This window comes from Giraffa tippelskirchi, chromosome 2 (genome assembly GCF_054371585.1).
Source record: "Giraffa tippelskirchi isolate mGirTip1 chromosome 2, T2T-mGirTip1v1.2.pri, whole genome shotgun sequence".
Taxonomy (NCBI): Eukaryota; Metazoa; Chordata; class Mammalia; order Artiodactyla; family Giraffidae; genus Giraffa; species Giraffa tippelskirchi.
Window position 1 is genome coordinate 31,089,342 of NC_137276.1, and position 23,965 is coordinate 31,113,306.

General features: G+C 40.5%; 1 protein-coding gene across 3 annotated transcripts in view; it reads left to right on the forward strand.

Moving 5' to 3' along the window:
- The window catches only part of HPSE2 (heparanase 2 (inactive)), a 658,038-nt gene that overhangs the window by 608,682 nt on the left and 25,391 nt on the right, over positions 1–23,965 (forward strand). For all 3 annotated transcript variants that reach the window (XM_081549219.1, XM_081549229.1, XM_081549238.1), the window contains one exon: positions 20,062–20,207. In XM_081549219.1, coding sequence (XP_081405345.1) covers positions 20,062–20,207 — 146 coding nt within the window. The remainder of the gene's footprint in view (positions 1–20,061; positions 20,208–23,965) is intronic.

Below are 23,965 nucleotides of genomic sequence, written 5' to 3' on the forward strand. Positions count from 1 at the left end.
ATGAATCGTTAACTTCCAGATGTTCAAGCTGGATTTAGAAAAGGCAGAGGAACCAGACATCAAATTGCCAACATCCGTTTGATCACTGAAAAAGCAAGAGAGCTCCAGAAAAACATCTATTTCTGCTTTATTGACTATGCCAAAGCCTTTGACTATGTGGATCACCACAAACTGTGGAAAATTCTGAAAGAGATGGGAATACCAGACCACCTGACCCGCCTCTTGAGAAATCTGTATGCAGGTCAGGAAGCAACAGTTAGAACTGGACATGGAACAACAGACTGGTTCCAAGTAGGAAAAGGAGTACGTCAAGGCTGTATATTGTCACCCTGCTTTTTTATATGCAGAATACATCATGAGAAATGCTGAGCTAGAAGAAGCACAAGCTGGAATCAAGATTGCCAGGAGAAATATCAATAACTTCATATATGCACCTTTATGGCAGAAGAAGGACTAAAGAGCCTCTTGATGAACGTGAAAGAGGAGTGTGAAAAAATTGGCTTAAAGCTCAACATTCAGAAAACTAAGATCATGGCATCTGGTCCCATCACTTCATGGCAAATAGATGGGGAAACAGTGGAAACAGTAGCTGATTTTATTTTGGGGGGGCTCCAAAATCACTGCAGATGGTGACTGCAGCCATGAAATTAAAAGACACTTACTCCTTGGAAGAAAAGTTATGACCAACCTAGACAGTATATTAAAAAGCAGGGACATTACTTTGCCAACAAAGGTCCGTCTAGTCAAGGCTATGGCTTTTCCAGTAGTCATGTATGGATGTGAGAGTTGGATTATAAAGAAAGCTGAGCACCGAAGAATTAATGCTTTTGAACTGTGGTGTTGGAGAAGACTCTTGAGAGTCCCTTGGACTGCAAGGAGATCCAACCAGTCCATCCTAAAGGAAATCAATCCTGAATAGTCATTGGAAGGACTGATGTTGAGGCTGAAACTCCAATGCATTGGCCATCTGATGCGAAGAACTGACTCACTGGAAAAGACTCTGGTGCTAGAAAAGATCGAAGGCAGGAGGAGAAGGGAACGACAGGGGATGAGATGGTTGCATGGCATCACTGACACAATGGACATGAATTTGAGTAAACTCCAGGAGTTGGTGATGGACAGGGAGGCCTGGCGTGCTGCAGCCCATGGGGTTGCAAAGGGTCAGACATGACTGAGCGACTGAACTGAACTGAACTGGAGAGCTTGGATTTTAGTCTAAGAGCGATTAGCAGCCCCTGACGGGATTTAACAAGGAACCCATCTGATCTAAGTTTGAGGAGGATGACTTTAGTCACAAAGAGTCGGACACGACTGAGCGACTGAACTGAACTGAAATCACAGCAGTGCTGTACAAACCCCAGAATGGGTTTGAGTCTCCTGAAAATGTTTCCACCCTTCCCCAAGCAAGACTGAAAATTCTTGCAAAGGACTTGAGTTGGTGTTACCACAGTTGGACACTGGCCCCTGTTGCAGAGTGGTAGGCCCCAGAAATTTATACCAGCGTCATCTCCCTCAAGCCCAGTGAGCCCTGATCCTAATCTAGTCGTGACCACACAAAGGCAGTCTTTTACCATCATTCACTGCTATGGTTGAGATTTTCTCTCCAGGCCTCTACCCTGCATTTATTTCTATGTGAATTCCAAACCCACCCTTCTTCCCATTAGTGTCATCTGTAAACTTAATGATGACCACATTCTGTATTTTAGCCTCCAGGTCATTTAGAAACAATGTTCTCTGTATTTATTTTTGAAGTCATGAGAAGATGGCTGTGCTATATGAACATAGACACTGAAATCTGAACCAAGGAATGAGACTCGTTCCCCATGACTAGTGCTAAACTTTATACTATAGAGTTTAATTTAATATTGGAGTTAGTGTTATAACCAAAATAAAACTTATGCCAGAGTTGATCTGATATATCTAATAATGTGATTGTTATAATGCCATGAGAAATGATGCATGTGTAAATGACTTCTATACATTTCTATTCCACAGTTATACCAAAGCTATAAAGCTGTATAGTTTTCTTATAAGAATTGTCAGTTATTATCTCTCTTACCCACCTGAACACAAGCTCATTGTAAAAGAAAATTGTAGTCACTGTAGTTACAGGGCTGAGGTTCCCTTGCTGCACCTAGTCCTCTCCTATAGCTTGCCCTACACCAGGTCCTCAAGTAGCACACTACTTAAGGAGCACACTTCCACATCTAACCATACTGGAAAGATAGAAATAGCAGAAACTCCAGCTTTTGAGGCTGTGGATTTTTTGCCTGAAACAGTCATAATATCCCTGTTCTGTGGCATGACTAAGGAGTTTATAATGTTGGGAAATTATATCTTAGACAATACATTCTTAGACAACCCTTGATATAATTTTGCCTTGCTACTGTGGGAGCATCTAACCGACAAGAGAGGTATTCTTACTGGAGGGTTACATCAAAAATTTTAGGTTGAAACCTTATTTATGTGGATGTTAAAAGCTGCCAAATGCTACTTCCCTCATGCTCTCAAATTCCCAAATTCCTTTATGGAAGTAAAATATTGAAGAATTTTTCTACCAGTCTCGCCCTTCTGGGATTTCCCAGGTGACAATAGTGGTAAAGAAACAGCCTACCAATGCAGCAGACATAAAAGACACGGGTTCAATCCCTGGGTTGGGAAGATCCCCTGGAGGACAGCATGGCAACCCACTCCAGTATTCTTGCCTAGAGAATCCCATGGACAGCAGAGCCTGATGTGCTGCAGTTCAAAGGATCACAAAGAGTCAAACACAACTAAAGCAACTTAGCATGCATGCACATACATGCCCTTCAAGCTCGCATGCTCCTCAGCCCACCCTACTCCTAATATTTCATTTCCTGTTCTTCTGAAACCTGGAGACCACAGAGGTAGATATAAGTCACTGCAGCAGCCCATGGGTCTGCTTTGCTTTCTCTGAAACTTGTGGGCTTCACTCATCAGACCCAAGTTTCACCAGAGAAGAATCCTTCTATTTCCCTTATTAGCAGCTGCTATCTTTTCTTCTACTACCATGGCTTTTCCTTTAACAGTCAAAAAGACACTTAGGATAGCCCTTAGGCCTGTCTTCCCAGAAAGCAGCCCATCATTCTTTCTTGTGTTTTTTGGACTCCCACCCTGTTTTATGGTATCTGCCTATGAAACATACAAGAAGAAGAGCTATTACAAGGCCATAGCATTGTTAAGAAAAGTGAAGACTGATCAGGCCACCTACTTAGTCTGCAGGACCCCATGCAAAATGAAGAGGTGGGACCTCAACTTTTAAAAAGTGACATTAAAAGTACTAGAATGCAAAGCTTTTTTGCTTTCTGCAAGTCTCTCTCTTGACTATGACATCTTTTGTTTGCTATTTAATGTTGTTCTATGTAAAGAAATAAAATTTTAAATAATTAGCATGAATTTTGCCTTTCATCTTGATATTGTACACGTGAGACTTAAATGCTTAAATGCTAATAGAGCATTTAGGTTTTATGTGAATTACAAAAATTATACAATTTATATTTTATAGCCTATATATATGCATATGTATTTTGTTCTTACCATAACAGTGGGATTACTGCACAAAATTAAGTCAGCTATTTTTATTTCACTTCTCAACATGTGGACATTCTACCAATGTTCCCTACCTTCAGATTACTGATAAGTAAGAAAGGACTGATACAAATAGGAACTGTGGGTTGCTCTATCTTTCCCTTTACTTCTGTTTTCATCTTCAGCAAAGTGATTGGCGCTAATACAGAGAAGTAATATGAGTAAGAAAGGACTTGATTGGATTCTTTTATGTTTCATGGAAAGCTACTGCCTTCTTCCTGTGTTTGAAATGAGTTCTGGTGTGACCAGAAAGTGTGGCCTCTTGAGGCTCTCAGCCCCTCTGCTTCTCACTTGCACACACTCATCTTGCACTCCCACAAGTTATGGATTCACCAGAATTCTGTGCTTGTGGAGCTCATCACAAACACTCTATGTTAATTGGAGAGCAGAGAACTATAGACACACATATTGGTACATCTGCTCTGGTCACATGCATGCTTCCCTCTCTCATTAGATTTCATTTACAAAACACAAAATGGAAGAAAAATTATCAAGAATTTCAAGACAGCAACAGTAGAGCATTAAGCCAAATGCAGGGCTCTTTCAAGCACAGGGCTCTTCTGAGTATGAGGACAGTTACAGGATTGGGTAGTTGGGAAAACGGGTGGAACAGAACCTTGACTTCGCCAAAGGAAATCTCATTATGAAAATCCCCTAACCTATTGGACTTTCTGCTCCAGTTTCTATCAAGAACATCTGAAAAGTTTGTTTATATCTTCAGCTAAGGAAGTAGAGAAGATAGGCAGGAACTCTGCCAATTTTTTCATTCCAATTTACAAGGAAACTTCACTGAGGTAAAAGTGAGAGAGCAGCTAGTGAACCTATATAACACAGACTTTACTTCTTAATTATAAGGGAAATTTTAAATGCATTTTCAGTGTCCCACTTATACTTTTAAAACAACTGCTGTCACTTAAAACTAAGAAATGGTGATCAGAGAAAAATTAGAATAAAATTTTCCATCCAGCTTCTTTTGTGGGGAGAATTTGACTTTGTGCAATTCAAGACTTATGTCAGTGCTTTTGCAAATGTCAGAATTATCAAATTATGTAATGAGATTTATAATAATGTCTTCATTCAGGGTTCAATAAGCTGTTCTCCAGCTGGCAGTTTCCTGGAATTGGACTTTCTTTTGAACTTTGAAAATTTTGCACATTTCAAAGAGTCCATATTTTATTTCATACTGGGTTTCTGTGCCAAGGTTGCTGTTCTTTCCAGCTTCCCCATCAATTAATATTTCTTTGTGCAAAGTCTGTAAAACTCCATAGGTGAAGCTCTTAAAGTTTGTAATGATTGATTTCCAATATGTGGGGAGATATCAAAGGTAATTACTGAGTTCGTACTTTGGCTTCCCATTTGCACTTATTAAGAATAATAATATATATTGGCAAAGTACTTGCTCCAAAGTGTTCCTGTCACTAACCCTCACTCCCTCCCTGAATAGTAAGGATGAGGTAATGGCTGGAAATAAAAACCTCTTCCAATGGTTCTGTGCTGTGTCCAACCAGGAGGACAAGTTACTGTCTCTGGTCAGAGGGCAGCATCATTAAAGAAAAAAATCAAGCCCCAATCCAGAAAAAATTTGCCATACAAAGGACTACTTTGGTTAATCTCGTTTCTAGTGTATTTTCTGCTAGGAATGATCCAGGTTGGCAACATGGCTTTGCCAGGTAGCTACCAGTCCTTCTCTTCACTTGATGTTGACAAAAGTGGTCACCATGAGAGCTAGACTCAAGGCACAGGATAGATGCAGCCTCTGTTGCCTCTGTCTCCTCCTCTCAAGATTCCCTGATGGAGGTGGGCTTTTTCCCACAAGACCTACTTACTCCCATCCCAGAACTACCTCAAAACCCCACACACTTCTTTGGTTTTCATAAAAAGGAACAAAGTACCTACCAGCATCTATTATAGGAAATGAAGGGGAACAAAGTTTCTCTGTCCATCCCCAGCTTGATTTCTTCATCTTTTCCATATTTCTACACACATGCCCTGGCTTTGGAGTAGTAAATATACTTTGGTGACTGCAAAATTAATTATTTTTTTAAAATCACAGAATGTCTGATAGCAATGAAAATATTCTAAAAGCCATTAGATACACAGTGTCTCCTTAAATGACAGATCTTACCTTGCACCTTGAAGTCTGATATACTGCGAGGCCTGGATCCACTCAAGATGGGCCTTGTAGAGCTGAGTCTGGAATCGAGACAACCTTAATGGACCCCATAGAAGCACAGACAGCATATCCTACACTTAAAATAGTAAAATGTGAAGTTATTTGGGACAATTTCCTGACAACTGGTTTTTAAATCTCTCTGCAGATGATCCTAGAGTCTATTAGTTGTGGCCTTCCCCAGCAATTTAACTTCTGCCCAGGAGCAAGGGGAGAGGTGGAGAGATTAACCTGGTTGTCTACAGTCAGCATTTATTTTCCTCAGGAAAATCTTGACCTTAGAAGTGACTGAAGCATTGAAAGCCCTTTTCCAGTGTTCAGAAAAAGTAAAGGGAGCTAACCCCTTCTGCTAACCCCAGCTGAGTGTGAGGTGCATTTGTCCTGTGGAGGATGGATTGATAGACAGAGCTGCGTTGGCCCTGCTTTCCCACCAGTTACACATTGTAGCCATTTCAGGTTCAGCCATGCATGCCAAATTGAATCAAATGCTTTTTAAAGTCTCCAAAGCAGGAAAACATCTTTATCCGACTGGTCTTTTTTTTTTTTTACATATTTGTTAATGAGTGTCTGCACAATAAAGATGTGGTCTGTAGCTTGTTTTCCAAGGAGAAATCCAATTTGGCTCTGGGGGATGTTGCTGCTACTCTACTCAGATACAGTTTAATTCTTTAATTGAAGCAGCTGCAGAATAGCTTGTAGACAATGGAATGTTCCATGGGCTTTCCTAGAGCTGTCTGGGTGGAGACCACCTTCACTTTGGGGTTCTGAATCCCCTGAGCTCATCAGATTTGTCAAGAAAATATCTCCTCTGGGATTGGTTGACCCTGACTTTGGCCTGTTGGAGCTGCAGTTAATTCTGTGGCTGACTTCACGGGCTTAACGCGACTCTTTCTTATTCAGAAAGGTGCTAGCATTCTGCTGCCCTGAACAAAGGAGTGAACCAGCTCCTCTCTAGATGCTTCCAGGAATCTCTGTCTTCTGCAGCCTGTCCAGAAGGCAGCCTGTTATTATGAAGCCTCTTCTCTAAGCAACTCACATGCACTTAACTTCCCTGATTTGTTCAAATACTTTGGGGACTAAAAGGTTTGGTATAAAAGAGGAGATCTGCTCAAGGTCACACATTTGTATCCTCTGTCTACCAACACCCAAAGGATACGTCAGAGAGATGGGACCTCAGAGTTTACTCAGAATCTACTTAAACACATTATTGGCTTTGGCCAAGTTAAATTCTTGAGCTCTTCAAGGTGTGAAACTGTGTCCTAGTTATTTCTGTTTGTCCAGTGTATCACAGGTGCTCAGCAAATGTAGAATGATGATGATGATGATATCTAGGCCAAAAGAAATCTACTGCCTATTTATTCGTTTCTATTGTTGTTCAGTCACTCAGTCGTGTCCAACTCTTTTTGATCCCATGGACTGCAGCAACCTCATGGACTGCAGCACATCAGGCTTCCCTGTCCTTCACTATCTCCTGGAGTTTGTTCAAACTAATGTCCATTGAGTAGATGATCCAGTCATCTCATCCTCTATCTCCCCCTTCTCCTCCATTTCTAGTGACTGATGTTAATGACCAAAATATATAGACCAAAAACATCTACTACCTATTTATTCATTTCTAGTGAAAACTTGTCCCTGGCCTGATTCTCCAAGAGTTTGGTTGACACAAGTAACTGGTCCCCAGCTTTTTCTTAAAAGTGGCACTATTCACTTTTAACCTTTATCTTTTTCTGCCCACTTTTTCTATCTTGTTCCTGTGCTTTTCTCCCTTATATACTTAATCCTCTGTTCTCTTTTGATTGGCTAGTTGCTTGAATTATAGCTTGTCTACCTTGGGCCTTACTTTTCCTATCACTCATCATTTCTAAAATATATTCAAATACAATACATATTGTTATTTAGTTGCTAAGTCATGTCCAACTTTTTTGTGACACCATAGGCTATAGCCTCCCAGGAAATCCATGGGATTTCCCAGGCAAGAATACTGAAGCGTGTTTCCAGTTCTTTATCCAAGGATCTTCCCAACCCAGGGATTGAACCCACGTCTCTCATATTGCAGGCAGATTCTTTATCACTGAGCTACTAGGGAAGCCCAGCATGGCATTTATAGAAGATGATTATTAATAGTAATATCAGCTGGTATTTCTCAGTGTCTGTTACTCACTAGGCACTGGGCCTTTGCTTGCATTTTTATGTTAATCTTCACAACATCTTCAGAGGTAGACACAAGTGTTATCCTGTTTTACAGATGACATTCCTGAGGCTTAGAGGGGAAAGTACCTTGCCCAAGGTAGTAGTCACACCGAGGAAGTACTGAAGTTGAACTAAACTCCAAGTCTGACTTCAGTTAGTTCTGTTCCATTATAGATCACAAAAATGATGTCAAAGAGGTCTCCTGAGTGAAACAAAACCTCTGTACCAGCAGCCCTCTTACTTTGTGAGGACATTCTCCTTGACAAAGCCCTACCCACTCAAGCCCAGTCTTCACTTACTGCCTCTCAACTTCTTACCCACTTGAGGTGAAAGCTGTAAGTCACACTCAAAAGGCCTCCTTGATTATCCCAGCGTGACTTTGCCACCTGCCCTCACTGTGTTTCTAGAAGCTGAAAGAATATTTTGGGGCACTAGCCACTGGGATGAGAGCTTCCCCTTACTCCTGCTTCCTGAGTGAAAAGCACCAAAAAAAGAAAACATTCATCAATAGGAACTGGTTCTACCTTCCAGAATTAGGCCAAACATTTTCCCAAACCTTGTCTCATTTAAAGTTCATCATGATCAAGCAAGAAAGGACCTCATGGTTGAGGAACTTGTGGCTTAAAGCAACTGAGTTACTTGCAATGATCACAGATAAATGAAATTTATATAACTGGAATTTCAATCCCAATGTGCTTGACTCCAAAGTCCTGCTTCTCTGCCTCTGCTAGGATCATACACAAGTGTTTGGAAATCCAAAGAGGTCCAGGAAACGAACTCCATTGCAAAAGCAAAGAGCATAGTACAAGTTTTCCATGCTTGGAAATAGTTAACTGGGGTGATGAGGAGGAATATTCCTAAATCATTCTTAAGATCTCAGACATTCATCAAACATAAAATGTTAGGTTTAATGGGATACTATTTGCTTCCACTGCACACTGCTGGTAAAGAATCCACCTGCAATGTGGGAGACCTGGGTTCGATCCCTGGGTTGGGAAGATCTCCTGGAGAAGGGAAAGGCTACCCACTCCATAAATAAACAAGTATGAGTGTGTCCACATATATTTATGAGATACTCTATGAAGAGTGGGATGCACCAGTATTTTCTACTTTCCACTTTCTAGGTCAGTGGTTTGCCAAATAAGGACCCCCGGGGAGATTTGGCAGTATCTGAAGACACTTTTAGTTGTCACAACTAGAGGAAGGGTATACTACTGGCATCTAGTAGTTGTAGGCTGGGGATGCTGCTAAATATCCTATAGTGTGCAGGACAACCTGCCACAATAGAGAATCATCAGACCCAAGCTAGCAAGAGTGTTGAGGCTAAAAGACCCTGCTCTAAGATCAAGGAAATGATATACTTTCTCCCAGGGTCCTGGCATTCTAGATAAGGGATTATTCCTAGCATATTCCCCTGCATCCTGGATAAAAAATAACTGTGCCTGGAACCAGGAATCTCTTTAGGGAAAACTCACTATTTTTTCATTTACTCTCACACTGTTGCCATACTCATAGCAATTCTAGCACAGCATGTGGATTTTTTTTTCATACCAACTAATTATCTGACACCAGCTGGGTGTCCTACAATTCAATGCAGTTCTGGCACCATCTATCTGGAATTAGTGTCACATCCCACAACTTAAGGACTCAGTCTTACAAGACTGTCCCAAATTCAGATGCCAATTGCAAGTCCCAGGTTGTCCCTGGTACTTTTGACCAACACCCTCTCTAAATCAGCATTCCTTTGACTTTCTTCATCAGATTTGATAACTTGCTAGATCAGCTCACAGAACTCAGGGAAACACTTAAGTTAATCTGTGTGTTATATGATGAAGGATACAGATGAACAGCCAGTTGAAGACATACATAGGGTGAGGTCCAGAAGAATCTTGTACATAGGAGCCTCCAACACATGGATGTGTTCACCAACCCAGAAGCTTGCCAAACCTCATATTTTGGGGATTTTATGAGGGCTACCTCATGTAGATATTATCAATTATTAACTCCATTTATAGTTCCTCTCCCCTCTCCAGAGAATGGGGAAGTAGAGCTGAAAGTTCCAAACTTCTAAATATACTTGGTCCTTCCAGTGACCAGCCCCATCCAGGAGCCCAATAAGAGTAACTTCATTAGAACAAAATGTGTTCCTATCACCCAGGAAATTTAAGGCATTTAGGAGCTCTGTGTCAGAAGACAGGGTCAAAGAACCAGGAACTGAAGGTAGATAATAATGTATAACTTCTTACCTCAGAGAATCAAGAAGAACCCAATGAATTTAGGAAATTTGACAATCCTAGTGAAAAAGAGATTTATTATCACTGACTTTTCTGTTTGCTGAACCCCAACTTAAATTGAGATTCTGGCAGCCTGCACCCTTTCTCTTCCCTGCAGTGCTCAGTTGATTATCACTTTGGTCCCAGGTTAGTTCTTCATATTTCAGGCCCATTCTAGGCTCTGCTCATGTCTTCAGTTAAGTTCAGTTCAGTCGCTCACTCGTGTCAGACTCTTTGCGATCCCATGAATTACAACATGCCAAGCCTCCCTGTCCATCACCAACTCCTGGAGTTTACCCAAACTCATGTCCATCGACTCGGTGATGCCATCCAACCATCTCATCCTCTGTCATCCCCTTCTCCTCCTGCCCCCAATCCTTCCCAGCATCAAGGTCTTTTCCAATGAGTCAACTCTTCGCATGAGGTGGCCAAAGTATGGAGTTTCAGCTTCAACATCAGTCTTTCCAATCAACACCCAGGACTGATCTCCTTTAGGATGGACTGGTTGGATCTCCTTGCAGTCCAAGGGACTCTCAAGAGTCTTCTCCAACACCACAGCTCAAAAGCATCAATTCTTTGGCGCTCAGCTTTCTTCACCATCCAACTCTCACATCCATACATGACTACTAGAAAAACCTTGACTAGACAGACCTTTGTTGACAAAGTAATGTCTCTGCTTTTTAATATGCTATCTAGGCTGGTCATAACTCTCCTTCCAAGGAGTAAGTGTCTTTTAATTTCATGGCTGCAATCACCATCAGCAGTGATTCTGGAGCCCCCAAAAATAAAGTCTGACACTGTTTCTACTGTTTCCCCATCCATTTCCCATGAAGTGATGGGACTAGAGGCCATGATCTTAGTTTTCTGAATGTTGAGCTTTAAGCCAACTTTTTCACTCTCCTCTTTCACTTTCATCAAGAGGCTCTTTAGTTCTTCTTCACTTTCTGCCATAAGGGTGATGTCATCTGCATATCTGAGGTGATTGATATTTCTCCCAGCAATCTTGATTCCAGCTTGTGCTTCTTCCAGCCCAGCGTTTCTCATGATGTACTCTGCATATAAGTTAAATAAGCAGGGTGACAATATACAGCCTTGACGTACTCCTTTTCCTATTTGGAACCAGTCTGTTGTTCCATGTCCAGTTCTAAGTGTTGCTTCCTGACCTGCATACAGGTTTCTCAAGAGGCAGGTCAGATGGTCTGGTATTCCCATCTCTTTCAGAATTTTCCACAGTTTATAGTGATCCACACAGTCAAAGGCTTTGGCATAGTCAATAAAGCAGAAATAGATGTTTTTCTGGAACTCTCTTGCTTTTTCGATGATCCAGCAGATGTTGGCAATTTGATGTCTGGTTCCTCTGCCTTTTCTAAAACCAGCTTGAACATCTGGAAGTTCATGGTTCATATATTGCTGAAGCCCAGCTTGGAGAATTTTGAGCATTACTTTACGAGCGTGTGAGATGAGTGCAGTTGTGCGGTAGTTTGAGCATTCTTTGGCATTGCCTTTCTTTGGGATTGGGATGAAAACTGACCTTTTCCAGTCCTGTGGCCACTGCTGAGTTTTCCAGATTTGCTGGCCTATTGAGTGCAGCACTTTCACAACATCGTCTTTCAGGATTTGAAATAGCTCAACTGGAATTCCGATGTCTTCAGAGTGCAGCAAACAGTGGTACAGGGCATCTTAGGGGGTAGTTCAGCAAGGAGGAGGGTGTTTACCTCTTGCTTTTCCCTGTGTCTAATTCAGCCAGTGAACTATGGCCTGCCTCTTTTTTACTAATTCATAGCATTTGGAAGGAGGAGTGAGGATGGGACTTATTTTTATCTCCAGGCAGCACTTGCTCTGAATTTTTAAGGGAGCTTCAGACTGAATTCACTAATCAGTCAGACATAATGTTTGGCTGCATACTGACATCTTACCCATTTGATGAGGCCAGTACATTTAATTCTAGCAACACTTTTTAATCATAGATTCAGAGAACTGTAGTGGTGAAATTTATCTACGTAATTTTAGTATTTTCATCCATTAATTCAACAAATATTTATTCAACACTGAGGCTAGAGCTACAATTCTGCCACCTCAGTACCTTGCTTTATATCTATGTCTAAGCCTCAGTATCCTTACCTGTAAAAAGAAAAATAACAGTGCTTCCTCAGGATTTATTGGTGAAGTCAATGAGATAATCCATGTGAAGCACATATTAATCACTCAAGAAATGTTCGTTGACATTGTTAAAACAAATATGGACCCTGGTGTCACTGAAGGGTCTAGTGAAGAATACACAAGTAAATGGGCAATTAACAAACACTATGAAAATCGCTTTGAGAGGAGAAACCTCTGGTTTCCCAGGATCACATATAAGAGAAGCCCAAACCTGGACATGGGCTTCAGAGAGGCCTATAGAGGAAATTCCACTTAGGCAGAAACCCCAAAAATGAGAAGGAGTTAGCTAGGCAGGGCATGAGGGAAAAAGTACTCTAGACAAAGGGAATGGCATTCTGAAGACCCAGAGGTGCGGGAGGATAGGCCTTTCAAGGAACTGGAAGAAGGAAAGGGGAACTACTCAGAGATAATTGTTTTCATTCGAGTGTATATCCTTCAAGTTTAATTGCAGAGATACTTTTTTACCCCTCAAAAATAGAATCACTCTATTTTAGAGTCTGTCCTTTTTCTGCACACTATAATGAACATCTTTTGACATTGTTAAATATTCTTCTAAAATAGAATTTCTGGTGACCAGTCTAATTTCTAGTCACTAAGGATCTTATGGTCTTATGGTCATGCAGTGTAGACAACCCAGGCTACAAGCCCAAACTCTGATCACATCTCCATCAGCAGCTGCCCCTTGCCACCTTTCCTGCACAGTGGTGCACACTCCAAAGCTCCAGTCTGCCCCCAGGAAGCCAGACCCCAGGTTGAGGTCCAGGCTGGTTCTGGCAACAGGACTCCTTCCCTGACCATACCTCTCCACCCAGACCCCAGGTTGAGGTCCAGGCTGGTTCTGGCAACAAAACTTCTTCCCTGGCCATACCCCTCCACCCCATACTGGGCCACATCTTCTATGATACAATATAGTCTCACAGATTTCTCATTACCATTAGCTCTAACGAAATTCATTATCTAACTCACTGGCTTAAGGACTATTTTTCTTGCTAAGATTATAAACTTCATGTTGGCAGGAACTGAATTTGTCTTATCCACCACTATATTCCTACTGCCTAGTATGGAGACTTAAACATAGTACCCAGTCCATAACTGAATTCTAGCACCTCCTGTAAGTCAGGCATTCTACTAGGCACGGGCTTTAGGAATGGGTAAGTAGTCTTAGACCTCAAGGAACATGTGGTTCAGTGATTAATCCAGTAAATTCTGCAAACTTCTGTCAGTTTCTTTCTCTTTTCCCATTTATTTTGGTTCAACTTACTCTATATACTGCATTTGCTAGCTTTCAGACTACAATTGACTTTTTGACAAATACTGAAGAAAAAGAAAAGATTTAAAACCTCTGTCATTCTAGTGTCATCTGTTATTTGTTTTCCCTCTCAAACTAATAAATGGACACTATTTTTCTTCAACCTCTCCTCGTGTTTGATACACTTAAAGAATGTCTGGTCAGTCTCTCTTTGTCCCTTGAAAATTGCAATGCAGTCCTTGCTTTGGATTTTTTTTCTTGTTGACATGAAAATCTAATATATTTGCTTTCCTTCTTTATGATTCTTATTGTTTGAAAAGTTCTCTTTATATTCCATCTTTCATGCAATGTCTTTTTGTTGTTTTTGTTGTTAGATATATATATATATATATGTGCATTCTTTATTTTTTTCCTACCTACCCTATGCATAAAGATAATTTTTTCACTTTTCATGTCATTTCCTTAAGAGATATTCAGGAATTACTCCATTTGTTTAATTTTATTTGTGATTATATAAATGACACATATTTGTAGCAAAATAAAAGAAAGAGGAGAAAGGGAGGAAGGAAGGAAATATAATTTGATTCTGCTGGTTTACATGAGGGAGAAATAAGGACAGTGAGAGAGGGAAAGTGGAGTTTTTTTAAAAAAGGTTGGATAGATAGGGAACTGAGAATAGAATAAGGGTGAGAAAGGAGTCTGCAAACAGTGCAGAGAGCTAAGTAAAGGTGCAAATTTGATGTTCACTTTGGCTTTTAACCTACTGTCACCTGACTTACCAGCCCAAATCCTAGATTCCCCTGGGGGGAATCTACATTCTACACTGATTAAAAACTTAACTATGAAAGAAGAAACTCTAAAAGTTTTAAAAGAAAACGTTAAATATCTTTATGAACTAGACATGAATAAGGATTACTTAAACAACATACAAAAAGAAATGGATATTTTATGCCCACTAGAATGGTAAAAATTAAAGGTCTGAAAATAACAGGTGTTAGCAAGGCTGTGGATCACAGGGAACTCACACAGACACTGTTGGAGGACGTGTAAGTTGGAATAATTGGAATCACTTTGGAAAATAACTTGGCATTATCCTGTAAGCCTGCATATTTGTATACCTACATGTAACCCAGCAATTCCTCTCTTAGGTTTGTACTGTAGAACAGTGCTTCTCTAACCTTATCAAGCATCTGAATCACCTAGAAAGCTACACAATTTGGGGGCCTCACCCCTGGACATTCTGATTTGGTTCACCCATGATAAAGTCCATGAATTTCATTTCTAAGAAGCACTCAGCTGATGAGGCTGCTGCTGGTTTACAATCACAGTTGGAGTAAGTAAAGCTTCTCTAGATTTCTTCACCTGGATCTTTGGAAACAGGAACAAGAATGTTCAAATAGAAAAAGCAGGACACGACTCAAATATCTATCAGAAGAATGGATAAATAAACTGTAGTATTTTTACACAGTGGAGTATCATACAATATTGAAAAGGAATACTAAGTGGGCTTCCCAGGTGACGCTTGTGGTGAAGAACCTGCCTACCCATGCAGGAGACATAAGAAACACAAGATTGATCCCTGCATGGGGAAGATCCCCTGGAGGAGGGCATGGCAACCCACTCCAGTATTCTTGCCTGGAGAATCCCATGGACAGAGGAGCCTGTTGGGATATTGTCCATAGGGTCACAAAGAGTTGGACACAACTGAAGCTACTTAGCGTGCACAAACTCTAAGTATGTGTACTACCTGAATGAATCATCAGGGCCTAATGTTACATCACAAAAGTAAGTCACAGAAAATCACATATCATGTGATACCATTTTTATAAAACTAACAAATTAAATAATATATTGCTTAGGTGCAGATACAGAGATAAAACTAAACTGTGAAGCAAGAGAGTGAAAAACAAAAATGAGAAAAGGAAGACTCACATAACTAGATGCAAGAGTGTGTGTGTATTCTGGTAGCTTTTAAGAAGGGTGATGGGTTCTCATGTGCTTCAGAATTGTCATTAAGTTACATATATGCTCTTGTATATGGAAAGCAGATACATAAGAATTTGAAGGTATATTTAAGGAAAATTCTCACAGATTGAAGAAAGGTCTTGTCTTTCTGATTAAAAGTAGTCCCCAAATACTGGCAAATTAATGCAGAAACTCACATTGACACATTCCTGGTAAAAGTTCCAATGTTAAGAATAAAACATGACTCCTATAAGCATCCTAACAGGACACAAGAGATAGAAAACAAGCAGGCTAACCAAACATAGAATAAAATTTGTGCTCGCTTCAAACTTCTCTGCAACAACAACCACTACAAACAAAAAACTTTCAGAATTTAGTTAAGGAATGTTTGAAAGAAAAGAAAAAATTATAATGCAATAAATGTGAATCTGCAGATTAAAACGCTAATTATTATGAAAATGATGTGAAACTGATATTTTTTAAATGGAGCGTTCAGTGGAAGAAAAAATAGAAAAATCTATGTAATATGGATTTATTATATAGTATATATAATAGTTCTCATCAATATATGTATCATCATATACATATCATAAAATATATTATATCTGCATGTATTTATATATATATATTTGTGTGAGTGTGCTCAGTTGCTCAGTCGTGTCTGACTCTGCAACCCCATGGACTATAGCCAATCAGGCTTCTCCGCCCATGGGATTTTCCAGGCAAGAATACTGAAGTCAGTTGCCATTTCCTCCCCCAAGGGATCTTCCCAACCCAGGGATCAAACCGCATCTCCTGCATCTCCTGCATTGGTAGATGGATTCTTTACCACTGGGACACCTGGGAAGCCCTTATATATATTTATGTATGTATAACAGATTTTATACATGTGTTATATAATACACATATTATTATATATGTATCATGTATATTATATATCATAATGTATATTGTATTGTATATTAGTATGTGTATCATATATCTGTATATACTATATATATATTATGATATACAATATTATAATAATGTAATAATCATTACACTATATAGTATATTGTATAATACTATATAGCATAATGTATCTATAATATACATTAAAATATAGTATATATGGCATATTATATAACAGATATGATAATGTATATTATATAATATACACACATATTTCATGCATATAAAATTTAGTTTGTGATAAAGGTGAGTTTAGGGATAGATTATTTACTATATGATGTTACAGTTCAGTTCAGTTCAGTCACTCAGTTGTGTCCAACTCTTTGCAACCCCATGAACCGCGGCACACCAGGCCTCCCTGTCCATCACCAACTCCCGGAGTTTACCCAAACCCATGTCCATCGAGTCGGTGATGCCATCCAACCATCTCATCCTCTGTTGTCTCCTTCTCCTCCTGCCCCCAATCCTTCCCAGCATTAGGATCTTTTCCAATGAGTCAACTCTTCGTGTGAGGTGGCCAAAGTATTGGAGTTTCAGCTTCAACATCAGTCCTTCCAATGAACACCCAGGACTGATCTCCTTTAGGATGGACTGGTTGGATCTTCTTGCAGTCCAAGGGACTCTCAAGAGTCTTCTCCAACACCACAGTTCAAAAGCATTAGTTCTTCGGCGCTCAGCTTTCTTCACAGTCCAACTCTCACATCCATACATGACTACTGGAAAAACCATAGCCTTGACTACATGGACCTTTGCTGGCAAAGTAATGTCTCTGCTTTTTAATATGCTGTCTAGGTTGGTCATAACTTTCCTTCCAAGGAGTAAGCGTCTTTTAATTTCATGGCTGAAGTCACCATCTGCAGTGATTTTGGAGCCCCCCAAAATAAAATCTGTCACTGTTTCCATCGTTTCCCCATCTATTTGCCATGAAGTGATAGGACCAGAGGCCATGATCTTAGTTTTCTGAATGTTGAGCTTTAAGCCAACTTTTTCACTCTCCTCTCTCACTTTCATCAGGAGGCTTTTTAGTTCTTCACTTTCTGCCATAAGGGTGATGTCATCTGCATACCTGAGGTTATTGATATTCTCCTGGCAATCTTGATTCCAGCTTGTGCTTCTTCCAGCCCAGCGTTTCTCATGATGTACTCTGCATATAAGTTAAATAAGCAGGGTGACAATATACAGCCTTGACATACTCCTTTTCCTATTTGGAGCCAGTTGTTGTTCATGTCCAGTTCTAACTGTTGCTTCCTGACCTGCATACAACAACTAATAAATTATTTAGTCAATAATAGAGTTATTACCATGCACCAAAATATTTTTCAGTGAGCTAAAAGGTTAAATTTTTAAATGGTAATATAAAAAGAGCTAGAAAAAGTGTCAGTGAAGATTGATCTGATCCTTGTGTGAGGAAGAACTTTCTAAGAATAAAAGAAAAGGAAAAAGTCAAAAGAAAAAGATTGATATGTTTCTCTATAAAATTTTTTTAAATTCTCCATGTCATAAACATAAAAAGTAATAAAAAAACAAACTACAAACTTGTACAGAATATTTGTTTTATAAATATTCCAAAGGATTCTTACCACTAATATTGAAAGGTGTGTTACAAATCAATGAGAAAGACATAGACATCCCATTGCAAATATTGTGACTGTGATAATAACTTCACAAAGATTACTTGAAACCAAGTAAGAGCAAATTGAACCAATGAGGTTTTCTTTTCATCTGCATGATTGACAATGATGACATAGTTGCCATTTTAAATATAAGGAAACCATATCTAACTGCCATCCTAAGGGGACTTAAAGTTAAATAAGGTAAATGTTTGGGCAAGGCTTAGTGCTCAAGGAAGATCTGGAGCTATTCTGGTGACACAGGAGCTTTGAGACTTTGTTTGGATTTATGCAGTTCACCAGAACTTTTTATCACCTGATGTTATAAATGACCACAAAAGTGGCAGGGAGTGGGGGGGATTATTAAGAGGCTTCTGCCTGAAAAGATGAAAGCTCAGAAAACAAAGTTGATGTCTTTAAGATCTTGAACAGCATGCCTGCACTCAATAGGATGTTCACTGAATTCCAGAATTGGTGGGGAGGGAGGAAGCTCCTAAACAAATTAGGAAGCCCTGTTTATATGATGAGTTATAAACACTTAAGTCATTACCCCATGGTAGGATTTAAAAGCAAATGCAAAACAAATACAAAATATGTTGTGCATTAAATATAAAAATAAAACATGATAATAGCAACAGTAGAAATTAAGGTGGCAGTAAATAGGCATTTGTAAGTTCAAATACATGTGTGGATTACAGATTCAGTAGTTATTAATCAGTTACAAATGGACCCTGGAGTGGTTAAAAGAACTAAACTTTTTAGTTTAGATTTATTGATGATGACCAAGAATTAGCACCATGGTTTGCATTCTTCTGTTTGCATTTTTGATTCTGGAATCAGGACTCTGGGCTTCCCTGATAGCTCAGTTAGTAAAGAATTCACCTGCAATACAGGAGACCCTGGTTCAATCCCTGGGTCAGGAAGATCTGCTGGAGAAGGGATAGGCTACCCACTCCAGCATTCTTGGGCTTCCCTTGTGGCTCAGCTGGTAAGAATCCGCCCACAATGCGGGAGAACTGGGTCCGATCCCTGGGTTGGGAAGATCCCCTGGAGAAGGGAAAGGCTACCCACTCCAGTATTCTGGCCTGGAGAATTCCATGGACTGTATAGTCTATGAGGTCGCAAAGAGTCAGACATGACTGAGTGACTTTCATTTCACTTCACTTCAGGACTCTGGTCTCCTGTCTGAAGGAGCTTCATCCTCCTCCCACCACAGAAACAGTCTTTAGTGACAATATTTGGAAGATGACATTTTGGATTCTCAGTGACAATCCTAAAAGACTGGAAACCTTACATTCTATAATTAAACAGAAGTCATAAACCAGTATGAAAGTAATGTTTGTGTGTTAGTTGCTCAGTAATCTTGTCTGACTCTTTGTGACTCCTTGGACTGTAGCCCGCCAGGCTCCTCTGTCCATGGGATTCTCTAGGCAGGAATACTGGAGTGGGTTCCCATTCCCTTCTCTAGCGGATCTTCCCGATCCAGGGATCAAACCCGGGTCTCATGCATGGCAGGCAGATTCTTTACTGTCTGTGCCAAAAGTAAAAGTCATAGGGAAAGAAAGTTGAAAATTCAAGGCCCTAGCTGGTTGTTCTTTTATATGTGAAAAACGGATTCATTTGCTTTGTGTGCCACTCTGGGTTCACCCCATGGACATTTCCTCATTTGGTCAGTTCCAAAGGCCTCTTTAGATAGTGCCCATTTCATATGAACTGAAGATGAGTGCTTCGGTGTGGTGACCTTGCTTACAGGGTTAGAGTCTTCCCATCCTGTTTCCCTATACTCCTGGTATGAAGTGCTTTCTGGCCTTTGTGTTTGTATGTTTACTCAGAACACCTGAGTATATGTCGCTCTCTGACTCTCTGCTTCTCTGTTTCCTTCAGGACTATTGGCTCTCTCTCCTTTACAAGCGCCTGATTGGCCCCAAAGTCCTGGCTGTGCACGTGGCTGGGCTCCAGCGGAAGCCCCGGCCAGGCCGAGTGATCCGGGACAAACTAAGGATTTATGCTCACTGCACTAGCCACCACAAGTAAGTGTTCAGAGAGATGGCACAGAGACCACCCCTGAGAATTTTTAGGCCCTTTTGAGAACTTCATACTACATTGGACCCCTTCAGGACACTGAAAACTGCTTCTGGATTCACTAGACCCGCTCTTTGCAAGTTTCAAATGATTTCTGATGAACAGTTTTTTCTCCAAGTAAAACCCCTTTCTCACACTTACAGGAATTATTCATAAAATGTTCATAAAGATACATGCCATTTGTTTATTTACTTCTTCACCCAACAAATTTTTATTGAGCATTTTCTCTCAGCCAGTTGATGTAATACCCAGGAGGGTTATTTGTGTGCCCACGCCTGAACCAAAACTAGAGATATAAAATCTGTTCCTAAGATATACCAGCAGAGCTTGAGGAAATCAGCCTACTCTTCTAAGATGCATGTTGGAGAGCTGTACCACTAGAAACCTAACCACGTACCAGTGCACCCCAAGCTGGGAGTGCCCAAAGCTAGTCACATCAGCTTTACAGCCATTTCAGTATTTTGAAAATCATTTCAGCTATTTTAAAGGTTAGGCGGTTAAATAAAATCTGGGCTTCCTTTTTTTAGGAGGCCAAACCTTGAACAATCAGCACAGTAATGGGGATGGTTATCCTCTTTTTCATCTGAAGCTGAGGTTGTCGGGGTTGTCTTTTAAGAAGTAGGAAACATAATTAGTACATAAAGTTTAGCAGATAAAATATTTTATATAAAATATAAAATATGAGGATCATAAGGTAAAAACTTAAAACAGAGCCTAAAGCAAAACCCACCTGACCAAATATGGCTTTCTTACAAGGCTTCCAATTTAAGGAGCAGAGTAGGCAGCCCTGGAACTAAGAACCCTTTCTCTTAAGGCAGAGAAACCTTGTGTGGAATGGGAGTGAGGAAGAAGGAAGCAAGTGCCTCCAGCCAGACCTTCATTCCAGAGAGCCTATCAGGGCCGATCACCGGCAGTGGAGAGCACAAAGGGTTCCAGTGGTCAGGTTACAACAGATGCCCCTTCCCCTCCCTGATGACAGAGGAGCCATGCCAATTAATTTATCATGATAAGATTTTTCAAAGAATCACTCTGAGTACAAGGGGGCCAGGGGCCAGTTGTCTTGTCTATAGATACAAGTGCCTATTGTGGATGAGAGGAGGTTGGATTGGGCAGAGGCCAGAGGTTTTCAACGTCCCTTTTGCTCAACAGGAAGCTCAATCCAATAGCTGACAGAGAGTGACTGCTTTATGGCCTTGGTTGGAGTTATCTGATCACCATACAAGGAAACATTGTGTTCCTTGTCTCCACCCTGGCCTTGAGGTAACCACCCAAAAAGTGGACTCCCAGCTTCAAGAGAGGAAAAGTTCTCTTGGCACCTTTTGTCTCTTTTGGGAAGCACATCAGCCTGTGCCCTTTATACTATGGCTCTGTGGACCCAGGAGAAAATGTCAGTAGCCAAGCCATGGGCTTAGCAGAATTTGGGGGGTCCTCAGAGAGGTCTCCTCACTCGGTTTCATCCCAGTGTTCATCCTGATGCTCTTTAACATTCTTGTGGGAAGTTGTCACTGATATTCTGAATATACCATGCACTCAGGGCCAATGCCTCATGCGTTTTTGTATTATTGGTGTCCCACAGAGTGACTGGCCTGAAGAAGGTGTCAGTGAATGTTTTATGAATGAATGCAGAAACAGGGCATCAGGGCATCACTGATGCTTTATACTTCTAGCTCTCTTCCCCTTTGTTGTCACCACATTGGCCAGAAGAAAGGGATATGGTGGAGTGCTTAAGAATTTTGCATTCACCAGCATAAAATCGTTCATTGTATTCAATATTCTCTCTCCATCACCAGATCTCCTGTACTTTCTATGGGAAGTCATTCCAGAAACTCTCCGGGGAAACTGTGCTTCTGTCAGTTCCATCCCTCCTCCCTATATATAAAAAAAAAAAAAAAAGAAACAACTTTACTAATCTATGTCACGGATGACCTTAGATTACTGGGGTGAAGGTCTTTTTGTTCTTATTAGAGAAGAAAGCCCCCAGTAGACACACTGAGCTAGCCGAGGATGAGCTGGCTGAGTTTGCAGATCTCCTCCACGTCAGTGGGTGTCCAGTGCCTTAGATAGATGGGCACAAGGATAGAAGTGTCTCTGCTGGTACTCTGTAGGAAGCCACATTCCCTGTCTGAGCCCCCTCACCCTCCACAACATTATCAGGAAGCACTCCTGATCCACTTGGTTTATTTGTAGCCAAAGAGACCAAGGTCACGGAAATGTCCCAGCGTGTGCATGTTAGCTTCATGCTGTTCAGTCTTGACCAGTAAAAATACATATCCTTGGTCAAAACAGGGAATTGATGAGAAAGTATGAGTTTATTGATAGAATAATCCACAAAAAGGTCTTTTAAAATAGCTCCTGCACTTAGGTATATGTGGAACACTTACTGTGTGCCAAGCCTCTTACCAATTATTTGCATTAGTGTAATCGCATTAAATTCCAAAAGTTCTACAGTACCACATGTATATACAAATAGCAACATTAATAATATAAAGAATTTTACATTTGGAAAGAACCCTTAGAGATCTTTGGCCTGTTGTCCTATATAACATAGAAATTCCCTTTACAGTCTCCCTGACAGTCATGAACCTCTACTTGAATACCTCACTGCTTCTCATGGCATCTCTTACATTGTGGGTCATTGCTGACCTAGTAGAACATTGTCTTTTATGACTGATTTAGGATAACTGAGTCAGATACTCCTACCAACACTAGCAGGTGCTTTTCTGCTTTCTGTTCTAGAGCTAACAAATTAGGACCTGGCAGCACAGCAGTTCTCACCCTAAGGCTTCTTATTCAGGGAACAAACAGGTTTTGACTAGGAAACTGTCTTTTTATAAACCATTCTGCTAACACAATGTATGTATCTGGCAAGGAGCTGAGATCCTTAGCCAAGTTCAGAACCAATTGGAGCCTGGTGGATACAGAAGAAAAATTGAGTCTTTTGGGGTTCAAGTTTGTTTATTGTTGGCAAAGCACGACTTCCTGTTTTTCAGAAGAAGTTTTTTTTAAAAACTCATAAAAAGGTTCCTGAGGCTTGTTGGACATCGAATGGCTCTTACAAAACAATATTTTGATGAGTTAAGTGTAAATGAATCAGAAACATGTGGATTAAATTTCCCTTAAAATACACAGGGGCTTTGAAATTGGGAAAAAGATGTTTGGAAAAACATGGCCTGACTGTTACCGAACCCAAAAACTTTGAATTAGATTTGGAGAAAATGGACCAACCCAGTTTTCAAATACGTAGACTTTCACTGGAAATGGACATGGATTTCAAAGCATCATCCTCCCTTCCCTTTCCTAGTCTCCCAGCTTCACTGGAAATATTTCTAGAACAGGGACTGGTTTTCATCTATAAGTCAAGAGGCACCTCCCAATATGACACCCCTCACCTCTTATATCCATGATATTCCAATTCCAACCCCCATCCTGACTCACTTCCTCCTCCTCCCATGGCAACACAGAGATGTCAGGCCGCAAAAGAACAGGCGGAAAGATGAACTCCAGATACAGGCCTTTTCTCCTAGTGAAAAAGTCTCACCGTGAGTGAGACATGGAGCAAGATAGATGTTCTACCAGATAGAAAGGGGCATTAACTACGAGAACCAAAAGCCACCTGGACTTGACGACATCAGAAGGTCAGCAGTTGCCTCCAGGCCACACCTTCAATAAGACCCCATTTTCTTAGTGAGCAGATACTCCTCCAAGG